The sequence below is a fragment of the Rhinatrema bivittatum genome, chromosome 8, assembly GCF_901001135.1.
Source record: "Rhinatrema bivittatum chromosome 8, aRhiBiv1.1, whole genome shotgun sequence".
Classification (NCBI taxonomy): domain Eukaryota; kingdom Metazoa; phylum Chordata; class Amphibia; order Gymnophiona; family Rhinatrematidae; genus Rhinatrema; species Rhinatrema bivittatum.
Window position 1 is genome coordinate 17,441,010 of NC_042622.1, and position 17,997 is coordinate 17,459,006.

Here is a 17,997-nt window from a genome sequence, read left to right on the forward strand (position 1 = left end):
TACTTTCTTCACGTGGCTACTAAAACGACATACATTCTCTCCTTACTGGAAGGAAGGGCATTGGCCTGGGCCTCACCCTTGTGGGAACGAGCAGACACGATGCTCTAGGATCTGACAGGCTTCCTCACCCTTTTCTGCTCTGTCTTTGATGGCCTGCTCACAAGACCATCGCCGTCTCCATGTTACTGCACCTACATCAAGGTTCCAGATCCCTTTCCAATTATGTCACCCTTGCGCCTGAACTACACTGGGATTTAGGCTGCCTGTGTGTGATTTTCCTTGAAGGGCTGAGTTCGCGTATCAAAGATGAGCTGGCAGCTTGAGAACTTCCAGATACCCTGGATACCCTCATAGATCTCTCCGGACGCTCACAAGAGATCCGAGCACCCAAGAGGGTGGCTGCGGGTATGCCCCGCACACATCCTGCCCCTTCTACGAAGATCGCTACTCCGCAGATGGGCCGCAGACACTTATCTTTGAAGGAGAAACGTCACCGTCTACGTTCAGGGCTATGTATGTACTGTGGTCAACCCGGACATGCGGTACCTCATGCCCACTCATTCCGGGAAACTCTCAGGCCTAGGTTCTGCCGGAGGACTCCTCCTAGATCTGACATTGCCCTCTCCTCCATTAACCTTACCAGTCTCCATTAACTCAGGAACTTTGGAGTTTCATACGCTAGCCTTAGTGGATTCCGGGGCTGGTGGTAATTTTTTTCTACAACAGCTGGTGGAGCATCTCCGGATCCCCATGGTCCACACTCCTATGCCACCTTTGCTCTCCTCAATCCACGGTGAGCCGCTACCTGGCGAAGTTACTTGCTCCACAGTTCCTATCCAACTGCGTACCGGATACATGCACACAGAGACCATTTCTCTCCTCGTACTCTAGGACTTCCATGGTTGAAACTCCATACGCCACAATTCGACTGGGACACCTTACAACTTTCCCAATGGGGCAACTCCTGTCATAAGGGTTGTCATAAGGGTTGCTTGGAAGTCGTGTCACCGCTACCTTGTTTAACCACCATTATGTCTCTTCCTGGTCTCCCGCTGCAGTACTCCATGTATGCTGATGTGTTCTCTAAATAAGCTGCAGATACATTACCACCACACCGGTCCTTTGACTGTGCGATTAATTTACTTCCAAATTCCGAGCCTTCTCACGGAAGGGTGTACCCACTTTCGCTGACTGAAACCAAGGCTATGTCTGACTACATACAAGAGAGCTTGGCTAAAGGGTTCATTCGACCTTCTAAGTTTCCCGCTGGAGCGGGATTCTTTTTCGTCGGGAAAAAGGACGGTTCCTTCTGACCGTGTATAGATTACCATGGTTTAAACGAAATTACCCAGAAGGACCGATACTCCTTGCCGCTAATCTCTGAACTGTTTGACAGGCTCCAAGGGGCCAAAATATTCTCCAAATTGGACCTAAGAGGGGCTTACAATTTGGTCCGGATACGTCAGGGAGACGAATGGAAGACCGCTTTTAACACCCGTGACGGCCATTTCGAATACCTGGTAATGCCTTTTCAACTTTATAACGCTCCAGTGGTGTTCCAGAACATGATGAATGAGGTATTCAGAGACATGCTCTATCAGTGCGTAGTAGTCTATCTGGATGACATTCTAGTATTCTCAAAGGTCCTCCAGAGTCATCACCAAGATGTTTGCAAGGTTCTCCAGCGCTTATGGGACAACCGTGTGTACGCCAAACTGGAGAAATGTTCCTTTGAACAAGAAATCGTTCCTTTCCTTGGTTATGTGGTTTCAAGTCAAGGCTTTCAAATGGACCCTCAGAAGACCAAGAGCATCTAGGATAGGCCCCAGCCTATGGACCTCAAGGCATTTCATAGATTTTTGGGATTTACAAATTATTACCGGTCATTCATTCCACATTATTCCACTCTGATCACCCCTCTCACCGCCATGACCCGCAAGGGAGCCAACCCCTCGCAATGGTCATCCTAGGCTGTACAAGCTTTTCAGGAACTTAAAGACGCATTCACAGTCTGGGTAAACAAATAAACGTGGGAGTAGCTTGCTTGTTGCGGCGGTTACTACCCCAAACCAATTAAGCCTGATACTTCACTTCAGTGCAAATCCAGCGTACATCTCTGCTTCAACGGCAGGGGGGGGATGAAGATAAGAGGATTTACATTCAAACAACAACCAACAAGGACTGAATTGCACAGTCTGGGTAAACAAATAAGTGTGGGCGTAGCTTGTTTGTTGCGGCGGTTACTACCCCAAACTAGTTAAGCCTGATACTTCACTTGGAATGCATATCCAGCGCAGCTCACTGCTTCAACGGCAGGGGGGAATGAAGAAAAGAGTATTTATATTCAGACAACAACCAACAAGGAATGAATTGCACACTTTGGGTAAACAAATAAGCGTGGGAGTAGTTTGCTTATTGCGGCGGTTACTACCCCTAATCAATTAAGCCTGATACTTCACTTCAATGCATATCCAGCGTAGATCTCTGCTTCAATGGCAGGGGGGGATGAAGATAAGAGGATTTACATTCAACAACAACCAACAAGGACTGAATTGCACAGTCTGGGTAAACAAATAAGTATGGGAGTAGCTTGCCTGTTGCGGCGGTTACTACCCCGAACCAGTTAAGCCTGATACTTCACTTGGAATGCATATCCAGCGCAGCTCACTGCTTCAACGGCAGGGGGGAATGAGGAAAAGAGGATTTACATCCAGACAACGTCTAACAAGGCATTGATCTGAGCAGTATGAGTATACAAACATCGGGGTAACATCGATATGAAGGTTACTACCCTCAAACATTAAGCCTTATACTTCACTTGATGTAGCTCCAACACTGCTCTCTACATCAGTGGCGGGGGGTGGAAGGAAATTGGAATCAAAATGTTACCAATAAGGGCCCTGAAGGAAATTGGAATAAAAAAGTTACCAATAAGGGCCCTGAACTTAGCGGTTGGGGTAACAGAAATGTATGGGAAATAAGTGTGAGAGCTTGCTGGGCAGACTGAATGGGCCTGTTGGTCTTCTTCTGCCGTCATTTCTATATGTATGTTTCTATATGTTTCTATGTTTCCTCAGAGAACCATGCTTACACCATCCGGACCCCAGATGGCCCTTCATCGTCGAGGTCGATGCTTACGATGTCGGCGTTGGTGCAGTTCTGAGCCAGCATTCAGCCAATCACACTCTACATCCCTGCTCATTCTTCTCTCGCTGCTTCTCCCCAGCTGAGCACAATTATGGAATCGGGAACAAAGAGCTATTGACAATTAAGCTCGCCTTCGAAGAATGGCGCCGCTGGCTCGAGGGGCTCAGCACCAGATCACAGTATATACAGACCACAAGAACCTTGAATACCTGCACCACGCATAGCGTCTTAACCATCGGCAGGCCCGCTGATCTCTTTTTTTTCACTCAGTTCAATTTCTTGCTAAAATACCAGCCAGCCGACAAGACTACCCGAGCTGTCGCTCTTTCTTGGTCCTTCACCACCGAGGACGTGCCGGATGTCCCACTTCACATCATCAATCCAGACAAAGTTCTTCTCTCAGCCACCTTCACTGTCCCACCTTCACTGTCCCACTTGCGTAAAAAGATTCTCCAATGGGCACACGATTCCCTGTTGGCAGGCCACCCAGGCCAGGCTAGGACCCTGTCGTCACTCCAGAGATTTTACTGGTGGCCAACCATGAGAAAAGACGCTCAGGCGTACGTGGAGTTGTGTCCCACTTGCGCACGCCAGAAGCCATTGACGGGCCAACCCTGGGGTCTGTTGCAACCACTGCCCGCTCCCAGCGAACCATGGACACATATCATCACTGATTTCATAGTGGATCTTCCCATTTCCAATGACAATAATACCATCTGGGTTACAGTGGACTGGTTTTCAGAAATGGCTCACTTTGTGGCTCTACCTGGCCTCCCCTCTGCTCCGGAGCAGGCGAGATTTTTCATCCGCCACATATTCCGACTCCACGGGCTCCCAAGGCAGATCCTTTCCGATCGGGGTGTACAATTTACGGCCAGGTTTTGGAGGGCTTTATGCAAGAAGTGTAACATGCATTGGATCTTACGTCGGCGTATCACCCACAGGCTAATGGACAGACGGAGTGAACAAATCGAACTTTGAAGCAGTTTCTCCAGGCTTATGTCAACTCACGACAAAATGATTGGTCTGAATTGTTGCCTTGGGCTGAATTTGCCCTCAACTCTCACCTTTCTGTGTCCACGGGATCTTCACCCTTCCAAATGGTATATTTATTTATTTATTTATTTATTTATTTATAGGTTTTTATATACCGACAACCGTTTGCACATCGTGTCGGTTTACAACCCCTGCCTCCACTTCTGTTACCTCTGTCACTGACCTCTCCTGCGGCGCAAGCCATTGCTCAAGAGTTGCATAAAGTCTGGAAAGACACGAAGCAGCTCATACAACAAGCCGCCCAGAGGTCCAAGAAATGCTACGATATGCATCATCGGGCAGCGCCACAATTCAGTCTGGGAGATAAAGTATGGCTTAGTACTCGATTCATCCATCTGAAACTACCATCAGTCCGCTTTGCTCCTAGATATATTGGGACATTCCCCGTACTCCGTCAACTGGGCCCAGTTACATACAGTCTACGCCTGCCAATCTCACTCAAGATACGTAACGCCTTCCACGTCTCCTTACTTAAACCTCTTGTTCTCTCCGAGTTTTCCAAGAGACTGCCTGAACCGCAACCTCTAGCCTCTCAGGAGGATATTACTTATTAAGTACAAGACATCTTGAATATACAGAAAAGAGGAAGACGATGGGAATACTTGTTATCTTGGGAGGGCTTTGGGCCAGAAGAAAACAGTTGGGAGCCAGCAGCGAACATTCTCGACAAAGAATTGATCAGACAGTTTCACATGTCTCATCCTGGAAAACCCAAACCCCCGGGGAGGCCTCCTAAGAAGGGGGGTACTGTTACGCTCCGCGGCCACAGACGGCTTCGGCTGCCATTGCTCACCTCCCTTTTCACAGTCTTGGCTCCATTGGGCGAACTCGCCAGCTACCACCAGCTTTCTGGCCTTCGTTCCCGGGCCTATCTGAACAGTATGGAAGCCTCTGACCGCCATCTTACCCATGGGGTTCCTTGGCGCACGCGTGCACCTCCCGACCAGCTTTAACCACATCATGGCGAGAACCTCGGGGGCATCCCCACAGATGACGTCACTCTGCTCTAATACTTAATCCGGCCTGCCTAGACAGCCGGCGACTTGGCAACGAGTTCACTTCTATTGTTCCAGCTTCTACTCTATTAGTTCCAGCTTGCTTCCATGGTGTGAGACTACTGGGTACCTGCTCCTTGGGGGCCCCCCTCGTCTCTTGGCTATCTGCTCCTCAGAGGGCCTCAGCTTGCCTTTCTTCCAAGGCTTTCTGTGGGACTTCTGCTTACTACCTGTCGCTGTGAGTACCACTCCTGAATCACTATTCTGATTGCTTCGTGGGAATCCTCGCTGGTGTACCCCGCTCTGCAGAACATTGCCGTGAGGGCTTACTTCCGGGTTCCCCCTTGCACTATGGACCCGAGTCGTGTATCATCTGAGGAACCCTTGCTGGTGTACCCCGCTCTGCGGACCATTGCCATGAGGACTCACTTCCGGGGTTCCCCCTGCTCTATGGACCTGAGCCGTGTATCATCTGAGGAACCCTCGCCGGTGTACCCCGCTCTGCGGACTGATATCAAGGAACCTCCCTGCATTTCTCCATTACTGATTCAGTGTGCTACTGTGACTGTAATTCCCGGCACCCCCGCTCCTCGGGTAGTGCCGATTCCTCCTTTGACTCTTGTTTCAAGCAAGATTGATGTCAGCTATGTGCTGCCATTCCGTGGCCCACCTCCAGGGGTTACTCTCTACACCTCCACCTCTATGTCTGCTGTATTCCCATCCTGCAGCCGAGGCTCCGCCTCCGACAGTGAGACCCAGCGGGTCTCCTCCCCCTGGGTGTTAGGATATTTATCCTAACACCCTCCTAACTTATTTATCCTAACACCCTCCTCTTTGTCAAAATATTGCCCCCTCTGCCCTTCCAACCTACCCAGATTTAACAAACTTGACCTGATGGTTGCTGCTAGGTTGTTAAACTAGCAGCAGCCATTTTCTAAAGTGACGCCAGCGAAGACAAGTTATTGGTTGGCTGCCACTATTTTGGAAAATGGTTGCTGCTGGGTCTAGAGCCTAAGGGGCACTCTGTTGCCCCCACTAGAATACCAGGGCAAGTTTGATAAGTCCTAGAGGAGGTTGGGAGTATGGGGGAAGGGGGGACCATTTTTTGTGGGGAGGTGATTTTTTGCTAAAGGGGAGGGATTGGACAGGTCTTACAATCACAAATTCTAAAGTTTAAAACTTTCTTTGGGGAACTTCAGCTATTTCCAGGGGCAGCGGTGGGGTTGGGAATGAAAATCTTCAGAGAGCCTTGAGGTCTTTGCCATACTTGAGGGGGTGTTACTCTTCAGCCCCATGAGTATCTGGATGTGTGTTGGCATCCTGAGCTCCTGGGGGAAGTTAAGTACAACTCTAGATAGCATAGATTAGGCTAGTAATGTGCTTATTAGCATTCATTTGCATGCTGATCAGCTCATTAGCATATTCATGGTGCTAGGGGCAGAATGGCATGTGGTAATTAAATATCGCACATTATCACTGTATTAAGCCATTTACTGCATGGTAAATGCCTAACACAACTTAGTAAATAGACCTCTTAGTTTGGTTAGTTGGAATTTTCAATGAGCTTTAATACTGGAAAATATTTTGGAGAAATTGTTTCTGATGAGTTGATTTTATTATTTAACTATATGATAGCTGCAGATACCATCAGATGAAAAGCTGGAAGAATTCTGGATTGACTTTAACATTGGTAGCCAAAGTATTTCCTTCTATGTTGCAGCAGATGATGGTGATGTAAGTCACTATTATTCTGATTTTTGTATTAGATTAAAATATTTGTTTATATTGGATTTTTATTAACCAATTGCTACTGCTACTTTATTATTTCTCTAATGCTGCTAGACATGCCATGCACTGTACAAATACATGTAAGATAGTCCTTTCTCCATGGGGATTGCAATCTAGTCAAGATGCACAGACAGGACAAATAAAAGGCTTCTGAAAATGTATTTATTATTAAAAACATGTTTAAACTGTACATTATTAGGGAGTGATACAGTAAAGACAATGAGAATCGGACGATCAGAAGAAGCCCTTAGGGCATTGAAATAAAGGGCTTCTTCTGATCGTCCGATTCTCATTGTCTTTACTGTATCACAGCCAACTGGATCGGCTTCCGATTTGCTTTTTGGGTCCATTATTAGGGAGTGCCAGGTTCAAGATATAAAATCAATCTAAAAAAATGAGATTTTAGGCCAGAGAGGGGGCATGACACACCAATTCAGGAAGTCTGCCAGGCATATGGTGCAATAAAATGGAAAGCATGGAGTTGGGACGTGGCAATTTCCTCCTCATTCTGCTACATCAGTCCAGACAAGTGGGTTGTTTCTATCAGCAAATTGGGTTGTTCCTCCCTTTCAGCAGATGGGGATAGAGAGCACATCTTTTTCTTTGACATCATTACAGCTACTTACATGTGCTGCATTCCAAAAAATCCCCACGCACTATCTCCCTCCAGCAGATGGTAAGATGTACTGGTAGTGCAGCAGGACCTTTTTCTGTCAAGGCCTGCCTAACCCTTGAGGTTGGATTAAAGCAGGGGTTTCTTCGGTATTTTAGAGAATCCTGAGAAAATTTTTAATGCCCTGTTGCTATCAGGGCATGGGTATCAGTTATTTAGGTAACTCCTAGAACAAGAGCAGGCAGGACCAAGGGAAGAGCAGGTGTGCAGGACAGGACTGGCTAGGAATAGAATCTTCACCTATACCAGCCACCTGCCCCCTCAGATTGAGCCTTTGCATTCTGGTAGCCAACAGGACTTCAAATGGCGATAGAGGAACAGGAGGGCTCCCACTAGAGCAGGACAAGCCTGCAGAAACAAGGGAGAGAACAGAAAAGTGCCCACAAACAAAGACAGGACACAGAATGCGCCACAAAACAGAATACAATGACAAGTCCAACAAACAAATCAAAAAGAGAGATACTCGGGCCACACAAAGAACAGAAGACCAAGCAATAGGTAAGTCTAAGGTCTGATGCAAGAGTCAAAATGACTACAACATGGAATGTAAGAGACTTCAGGCTGAGGCAAAGAGCTTACGGGAGGCCAGCATATAAGAGAGTGGAATTGCATCATACTGCAAAGTTTAGAGGACTGAGGCAGTGTGAACATTACCCACTGAGGGCCCTTGTTGGCAGGATGGCAGCATAAAAGCCAGATCCTTTACAATTGTGGATTGTAAACTGGTTAAAAGATAGGAAACAGAGAGTAGGACTCAATGGTCAGTTTTCTCAGTGGAGAAGAGTAAAGATTGGAGTGCCCCAGGGATTTGTACTGAGACTGGCACTTTTTAATATATTTATAAATGATCTGGAAAGAGGAATAACAAGTGAGGTGATCGAATTTGCAGACAACACAAAATTATTCTGAGTTGTTAAATCACAAGCAGACTGTGAAAAATTGCAGGAGGACCTTGCGTGACTGGAAGACTGGGCAGTTCAGATGGTAGATGAAATTTATTGTGGACAAGTGCAAAGTGATGCACATGGAGAAAATTAACCTATACTGTATTTACACTGTTAGGTTACATGTTAGTAGTTAGCATCCAAGAAAAGGATCTAAACGTCATAGTGGACAATTTTTGAAATCCTCAGCTCAGTGGGTGACTGCGGTCAAAAAAGCAAACAATGTTAGGAATTATTAGGAAAAGAAAGGAGAATAAAACGGAGAATGTCCTGGAGTACTGTATACAGTTCTGGTGGCCTGCATCTCAAAATAAATATATCTGCATTAGAAAAAGTACAGCTAAGGGCGACCAAAATTATAAAGGGGATGGAACAGCTCCCCTGTGAGGAAAGGCAAAAGGTTAGGATTTTCAGTTTGGAGAAAAGATGGCTGAGGGGGGAATTTGATAGATTTCTATAAAATCAAGAGTGGAATAGGAGAGGTAATGTAAATCAGTTATTTACTCTTTCAAAAAATACAGAAGTCCATATTCAAAAGCATTTAGTTGGCTAACTCAGAAGTTATGTTATAATAGACTTGGCTAAAAATATCACTTACCTAAATAGAATAATCTATTACAAGAAAAGAGTAAAAATATGAAGAAAATTATATTTATTTAAGAAACTAACAATCATACAATTTTATATATTTAAATTAAACAAAATTAACACAATATAAAGGTAGATTGTAAAATGGCCGCTCGTGCCCATAAACATACGTAAATCGCCACGCACAAAAATAAGCACTATTTTATAACTTACCTATAACAATTCAGCTATCAGAGACTGTAGTGTACAAATCAACTCCTTTTCATGACTTATAAGGTCAAAAATTCTTTAATGAGGTCAGTTTTACAATGGATACCTCTGAATGTGTCTTTAACAACACTCCCCTAACCCACCTCCTGAAAACTCACCCCGATTCCAAAGTGCACCCTTACAATGGTCCATACATAGCATATCAGGCTGAGCCCTAAAAAGTGGTAATCTCTCTGTCTCTCTCTCTCTCAATGTTCACCAGACTCGTGCGCCTAACAAGGAGCAGTGGTACACATATGTTATCTGCACCAGCTGAGGAAAATTAGAGGCTACACGCCATTGCTGGCTCTGCCTCTGGAACACACACCACTTTTTCTGGGCACGCGTATATCGATGTTTGCGTGCCCTTCCCGGCTATTTAAAATTCGCATAGCTCCTGCTCGGGCCACTTGTACGCGTAAGTGGCCATTTTTGTGTGTGCAAGGCTTTTAAAATATGTCAAAATGAATTAAATTAACCCCTTTCAGGACAAGAAAACACAATACAATAGGCTCACTGACGAATATATTCGGGGTGGACCAGAAAGGGGTTAATAATTAAATCACAATCATAAAAATCACCAAAATTCAACAAATTCAAATATATTCAATGGAATTTTTTTCATAAGAAATAATAAACATACATATTCAGAAAATTTTATCCACAAAACATAATAATAAACCAAAATAATAATCACCCACCGCCATTAATAAACATAAACAACTCTACCATAGAAAGCACACTCACATGAACTGTACAGCTCAACAGAAACTCTAAAACTCAAACAGTCTAAATATCAAAGTCTCATACAAGATTTTCAAACTATATTCTGATGCCAAACCTTGAAGATAATAAAACTTCTGATTATGTCCCAGTTCACATCTCTTCAAAATTGAAAACGCTTTTATTTATATTCAGCGATAGAACTTCAAACAATAACCATAAGGTAAATAACACTTTAAATCTTGCCGCTTCACATCTCTCCAAAAATTAATCATCTAGCTTCATATCTTATCCTGACACAGGCCCGTGTTTCACCTCAATATTGAGGCTGCTTCAGGGAAACTAAAATAATAAACAGTATATAAAGAAAACATAAGAGAAACAATCAAACAACAAAAAACGTAACATAAATCTCCAGCAATTACCATCCATTTTGGAATAGTAAAACAAGGCACAAACACGTCGGAAAACTGAAGGAAACTATAGAAAAGAAGAAGACAAATATACAATTTTTAAAAATACTACCCAAATAACCATCCTTATTTTCAATATACTTTAACAAAGCCAAATTTACATTAATGAACTCTCTCAACAACACGCTCAACGAAAGAGTTCTCACTATTTCAATGGACATTGCGTCAAAACGTCAAATTATGCCAGCTTCTCCTCCTATGTGCCATCCTTTGATATTCAAATATACTAATCAAATAGCTTCAAAAACATCCTTCAGAATCAATCAGTCAAAGCTTACCCTCCACATCCCAAATGGAAAACACCGAACCAACTAACCTGATCAGAGATTATGACAAGCCATCACTGGGGTCACATTCCACAGCAAAAAATTAAAGACAATCCTTTGAAGTCATCGAGTCAGTAGAATAGGGAGTTTTTGTAAAGATATTTTTCCCTTGGGGCTTTTTGTTGTGGAATGCGAGACCAGTGGTGGAAAATAAGAGTCATGCCTTATATCGACCTAGCAGAGGCTGGGCTCCGTATCATGATACCAGAGGTATAGTCTAGGCCAGGGGTCGGGAACCTTTTTGGCTGAGAGAGCCATGAATGCCACATATTTTAAAATGTAATTCCGTGAGAGCCATACTAACTACAACCCCCCACCCTCCTGACTCCCCCAAGACCTACCAAATTAATTTACTACAACCCCCTACTCTCCTGACACCCCCAAGACCTCCAAAATTAATTTACTACAACCCCCACCCTCCTGACCCCACCAAGACCTGTCAAAAGTCCCTGGTGGTCCAGCGGGGGTCCGGGAGCGATCTCCTGGACTTGGGCTGTCGGCTGCCAGTAGTCAAAATGGCGCCGATGGCCCTTTGCCCTCACTATGTCACTGGGGTTGACCAAAGGCGGCGGTAGCCCCTGTGACATAGTAAGGGCCAAGGGCTGTGGACGCCATTTTGATTCCTGGCAGCCGACGGCCCTTTGCCCTTACTATGTCACAGGGGCTACCGCCGCCATTGGTCGACCCCAGTGACATAGTGAGGGCAAAGGGCCATCGGCGCCATTTTGACTACTGGTAGCCGACAGCCCAAGTCAAGGAGATCACTCCCGGACCGCTCCTGGACCCCCGCTGGACCACCAGGGACTTTTGGCAGGTCTTGGGGGGGTCAGGAGGGTGGGGGTTGTAGTAAATTAATTTTGGAGGTCTTGGGGGGCGTCAGGAGGGTGGGGGATTTTGTTAGATTTTTACTTTTTTATTAAAGATTTGTCTGCGAGCCAGATGCAGCCATCAAAAGAGCCATATCTGGCTCCCGAGCCATAGGTTCCTGACCCCTGGTCTAGGCAAACAGTCTGCTTCTCAGACCTTTCAATTTAAGGGCAAGAACCAATCCTTTCATGGCTCAAGGAAGTTGTGACTGGACTCTACAGCCTCCTCTGGAGCTGGTAGAGCTTCCCAGTGAAGTCAGGAGGGTTCACTCTCTGGTGTTGCCTGTAGGCAGTCGCTTGCAATATTTATACCAGGAATGGGTCTTGGAGGTAATTCAGCATGGCTATGATCTAAAGTTAGCTGCTCAGGTCCTCTTGCACCTAGGCTGTCAAAAGAGTGGCAGTGCAGACCATGCTCTAGAAGTTACAGCTGTTAAAGGTAGTGGTTCCATTTCTAGAAGCTTGAGATATAGGATACTATTCCATCTATTTTGTAGTTCCAAAGACAGCTTTTATAGACCAATTCTCCTTCTGAAGGGAGTAAACAACAGTCTTCACAATTCCCATTTCAGGATGGAGACTCTGGTTGGTTCTTGTTGCGGTATAGGAAGGCAAATATATGCTTTTCTGGATCTGTCATTAGCATACTTACAAATCCCGATAAGGAAGGACCATCAGAGATTTCTGAACCAGTACTTTCAATTCAGAGCTCTTGCAAGGAATTTTACCAAGGTAACAGAATTTGTAGCTGCTAGTCTGAGGAAAGAAGGAATTGCGATTCACTCTTATCTGGAAGATTGGCTCATAAGTCCAGATCTTTTCAGGAAGGTATCAGAGTCTCCAACAGAGTTGTCCAGCTGTTAGAAAATTTGGGCTGGATGATTAGTTTTGCAAACAGCAACCTTTTCCTCTCTCAATCTCTAGAATTTCTGGGAGCTTTATTCGATATAAACAAAAATCATGTTTTCTGGACTCACAAGAGAGTTAACAAGATTGTAGATCTGCTGAGATTTTCCCTTCTGAATGCTCCCAGAATCTGGGATTACCTGCAGCTACTCAGTTTGATGACTGCCACCTTGAATTTCATTCCATGGGTCAGAGCTCATGTGCATCCCTACTCTTCCGTTGGTCACCCCAATCTCAAGATTTCAAGCATGGTCTTCCTCTCATTGCTGCAGTTGACCTCGCCTCAGAATTTGTTAAAGGGCATGGCTCTAGAACCTCCCTCAAGAATATAACTCACCATGGATGCAAGCTTATCAAGTTGGGGAGCACACTTATGGATCAGATAGCTCAAGAACTCTGGTCTCAAAAAGAAGCCTCCTGGTCCATCACTAGGCTAGAAACCAGGGCAATAAGACTAGCTCTGTAGAAGTTTCTTTACTTAGTAAAGGGAAAGGCAGTAAGAGTGCTCTCTAACAATGCAACTGTAGTTGCGGATGTCCTCAAACAAGGGAGCCCTTGGAGCCTAGGGGTGTCAGAAGAAACAACTCCCCTATTTAGCGGGGCAGAAGGAAATCTTTTACCACCTTCTTTTCTGACAAAATTGCCAATATTAGTATGTCATTTCCGGATTACACTCTGTCAATTACTTCTACCAAACTTAGCTTATGATCTCAATTTGAGCCTGTACCACAGTCAAATCTTTTAGAAACTAATAACTGAGCACAGCCTCTTCAGCGATAAATCCATGATCTGCTCCCTTACTAAAAGTTTTACATCATCATTGACTCAATTTCCAGAATCAGAAATCTCTCTCTTTCTTCAAACAACCTTCCTTCAAAACTTAAGAGAACATTAATCCATCCACTATTAAAATACCCATCTGCAGATTCAACCAGTCTTGCAAACTTCCATACAATCTCTTCACTCCCATTCCTAACCAAGATAATATAGGCATTAGTTTTGAAACAACTAACTAATTTTGTTGACACTTAGAACATACTGGATCAATATCAGTTTGGATTTAGAAGATATAACATCAAATCTCTTTTGTTTTCAAGTATACTCACTATTCTAAGAGGATTTGAATCAGGTACTTCATATTTGTTAGTTTTATTAGACATTACTTCTGCATGCAACATGTTAAATCATAAGATTCTGTTACTATGTCTGACCAAAGCCTGTACTGGTGGCACTGTCCATGCTTGTTTTCTTCTTACCTCTCAAATAGATTGCAGCAAGTTAGAATAGCCAATTCCACCTCAGCCTGGATTCCTATTTCTGGTATGCTGGAGGATCCTCATTATCTTCAGCACTGTTCAGTATTTATTTGGCGCCACTTTATCTTCTTCGTTTTACTTTAGGATTGTTATATAGGCTAAATGCCGTCAACATATCCACCTGCTACACATATCCACTGCTACACAAGATTTTCCTATTCTTTGCCTCTCTAGTTATAAATCATGACTACTCCACAATAACTTAGTAGATAATATCACTTTTGAGATTCAATTGATTCAAATTTCAAAAAAGGTTTGAAATTTAGGAGGCATCTTTGACCCACTACTATGAAGCCACACATTGCATTAGTATTAAATTCCATATACTTCAGAACCATACTGGAAGTGTTCATATTTCTCTTCCTTTGACTATTGTAACACCTTGCATATTGGTTTTCCATAGTCTATACTTAGCTCATTAAGTTTATCCAAAATTCTGCAGCTAGAATCCTAACTTGAGCATATATCAAAGACCATATCACACCTGTATTGTTTTCATTACACTGGCTACCAATACAATCACACATTCAATACAAAATTGCCTCAGTGACTCATAGCCTCCTTCACCAGCGTTCCTCCAGCCAACAACTACTACAGGTTCCTTCATACTATGCTAGCTTGGGTTTCATAAGAGAAAGAGCATTTTTAATAGATGGCCTGACTCTCTGGAACATGCTATCAGTGCACATCTATGGTATTAATGACCCCAAGGAATTTTTAAAAAGGGCTTTCAACCTTCCTTTTCAACATCGTTTTCAGAGATCTTATTAACCAGTAGCTTCATAGCCTCTTAATGTCAACTTCTTCCTTGTCCAAATATGATCTCTTGTGTGTTCAGAAAGTAGCGACATTAAGAATGTAGTGCTAGGGGAGATATCGTTGACCCCACCAGACCCACGGGAACAGCCGAGAGCAACTCCTCCGAGCGGAACTGAGCCTGGAGAGTCGCCGGTGAGAGACATCACAGGAGTGACTCTATCGAGTGGACGGCAGGGCAATGCAGCGGAGTGGGAGAGGCTACCAGATTCCTTTACGTCTCTAGAGAACTTGGCGAGGAGTGAGGAGAGAAAGGAGGAATCCCCGCTGACAATAACATCGGTGGTAGGAGAAAGAGAGGTAATGGGAAGCCTTATAAAAAAAACCCATTGAGATAATCACAATGGAGTCCCTATGGGATGTGATTGTGGGGATGACCAAGGCCTTTAATGAACAGACCCAGAAAACAGAAGAAATTTCCCAAAAAATGGACTCTGTCGAAAATCAATGTAAGATGAGGGACGAGGAACAAACAAGAGTCTTATTGCAGGTTAAAGATGATTTAAAACAAGTATCTGATGCAAACGCCGTTGTGTGAGAGATCAGGCTATTTCGATGCGCAGGCTGGAGTCGGTAGAGAATTACCTAAGTCAACTTAATCTGAGGGTTTTGAACTTCCCTAAAGTAGTTGGTGAAATACTACTAATAACTTTTAAAAGGTACTTGAAAGAAATTCTAAAGATCCTGGAAGATCAGATTCCAGCAATTAAAAAGATTCTGTATTTAAAACTGATTCTGTATTTAAAACAAAGACAGAGCCAGATGCAGATATCCCCAGTAGGGGACATAGGAGACTTTGAAAATCTGTCTGAATATCTGGAGAGCTCTGGGCTTGAGGTTGTGGAGAGAACCGTCCTTTTTTTATTATTATTTATTTATTTAAAAACTTTTATATACCGGTGTTCATAGACATATCATATCGGTTTACATTTAACAGGGGAATAAATATATTGAAACTGAGAGGGAAGAATGAAATATAAAGTTACATGTAACAGGGAGTATAAAAACTTGGAAGAGTTTGGAGAGAAATGGTCAGGTGACCTAGGCAGGAGGGGTTAAGTAGATAGAACAATAACTATAATAACATTGTTTGTATAATTCTGGAGGTGGGTGGAAAAGAGGGATGGAGCAATGGGTTGCTAATTCAAGTGTAGCAGTGGGGAGCTAATTCAAGTGTAGGCTTATTGGAACAGCCACTTCTTAAGCTGTTTTTTTGAAGGTGGCCGTGCAGTGTTCTAGGCGGTGATCTGGAGGTATAGATTTCCATAAAGATGGACCTGCTACAGTTAGTGCCCCGTTTTTTTTGTAGATATGAGTTGGGTGGTTTTGTGGGCGGGGATGGCTAAGGATCCTTCGTATGCGGTTCTGGAGGGTCTATTGGAGGTGCGGTATTGGAAGGCGTTATTTAGCCAGGTAGTGCTTTGATTGTTTAATGTTTTGTGAATAAGTGTGAGGCTCTTATAAAGGATTCTCGAAGAGATCGGGAGCCAATGAAGGTCCTTGAGGATTGGGGTGATGTGTTCAGACCTACATGAGTTAGGATTCTTGCCGCCGCGTTTTGCAGCATTTGAAGGGGTCTGATTGAAGATGCAATTAGGTTGCTTATTTTGGTATGGAAAAAGGTTGCTAGTTCATTGCATTTGTTTTTTGCCTCATTATGTGAGAATGGGGTGGAGGTTGGTTTTGTGAGCAGCGAGACATAGGCAAAGAGGGCTTTGGCGTCATATTGGTAGTGATGGATTTTTTGAGAGTAGTAGTCTTTTTTTGTTTGTAGGATTGAGGTTCTGTAGGTGTTGAGAGTGTTTTTGTAGTCTGCTAGGAAAGAAGGGAAAGGATTCTTGCGCCATTTCCATTCTTTGGTTCTTAGCTGTAGTTTAAGGGCCTTGAGTTCTGTTGTGAACCAAGGTTTTTTTGAATTATGTGGCTTTATTTCTTTGGATGTGATAGGACAGACTTTGTCTGCAACATCTTTGGTTATTCTGCTCCAAGAGCGGTGGGCTGAGTCCATGTTGGTGAGGTCTAATTTGTCGAGTTCGGATGTGAGGGAAAGGATTAAATCTTCTTGATAGCATGTTTTCCTGTAGTGAATGAGGTTGCTTTGTTTTTTGTTAGGACATGGATTTTTAATTAATGTGAGCTTGGAGGTTAAGAGAGAGTGGTCCGACCAGGGAACTGGGGTGCAAGTGGGGGCTTCTGTGGTGATGATGTGGGAGTTAGTAAATATTAAGTCTAATGTATGTCCGGCTTTATGTGTGGGGCTAGATACGGTTTGGGTAAATCCTAAGACCGTGATAGCGGATAAGAAGGATTCACAAGCGGGAGAATGGGACATGCAGTCCACATGGAGATTGAAATCACCCAGGATAATGGCTGGAGTATCGATGTCAATCTTCTCTGCAATAAATTCAATGAGTGGGGAGGGGTTCCTGTTGAGGAGACTGGGAGGAGTGTAAATAAGACAAATTTGAAGCTGTGGGGATTTGAAGAATCCAATTTCATAATTAGGGGGAGGGGAAACAACCTGAGGGATTAGTTTCAATTCTTTCTTTGAGGCCAGAAGAAGGACTCCTCCTCTTTTTTTAAGTCGGGGAAGGGAGTGAATGTTGTATAGATCTGTGGGGAGTTGATTCAGAAGGACTATGTCCGTTTGTTTGAGCCTTGTTTTTGTAATAGCACAGATGTCTGGCTGAGTATCTAGTAAATGGTCATTAAGGATCGGGGTTTTTTTTGTTAGTGATTGGGAGTTGAAGAGGAGGAGTGATAGTGTGGCTAGACAGAGGAATTGTGTTAGGGGGGAGATCATAATAGTACTAGGGCTCTCAAGGTAGAAGGAGGTGTAAGTGGGTATAACCTTTTTTGGCTATAGGGTGGGTGGTTAAGTATAGGAATAGGGTAAGATTCCATGTTGGGAGGAGGGCCAGGAAGAGTTCTGAGTAATTTGTAAGAGTTCCTAGCTAGGCCGCGGCTCTTACCCTAGTAGGTGTGCGCCGAACGCGCGAGCCTCGGAGCGTCTTTCTGGGATCGGGTTCATCGGTCCAGTGGTCCTCGGGGCCTCGGAGCGGTCCAGCTATCGGAGGTCGGGTCCGGCGCTGAGGGCAAGCAATGGCGGCCGCGTGGTGCAGAATATGACA

The 17,997-nt window shown here is 44.1% G+C and overlaps 1 protein-coding gene across 8 annotated transcripts in view; it reads left to right on the forward strand.

Annotated features, from left to right (window-relative positions):
- The window catches only part of SYCP2 (synaptonemal complex protein 2), a 752,024-nt gene that overhangs the window by 166,963 nt on the left and 567,064 nt on the right, over positions 1 to 17,997 (forward strand). For all 8 annotated transcript variants that reach the window (XM_029611557.1, XM_029611556.1, XM_029611555.1 and 5 more), the window contains one exon: positions 6,834 to 6,932. In XM_029611557.1, coding sequence (XP_029467417.1) covers positions 6,834 to 6,932 — 99 coding nt within the window. The remainder of the gene's footprint in view (positions 1 to 6,833; positions 6,933 to 17,997) is intronic.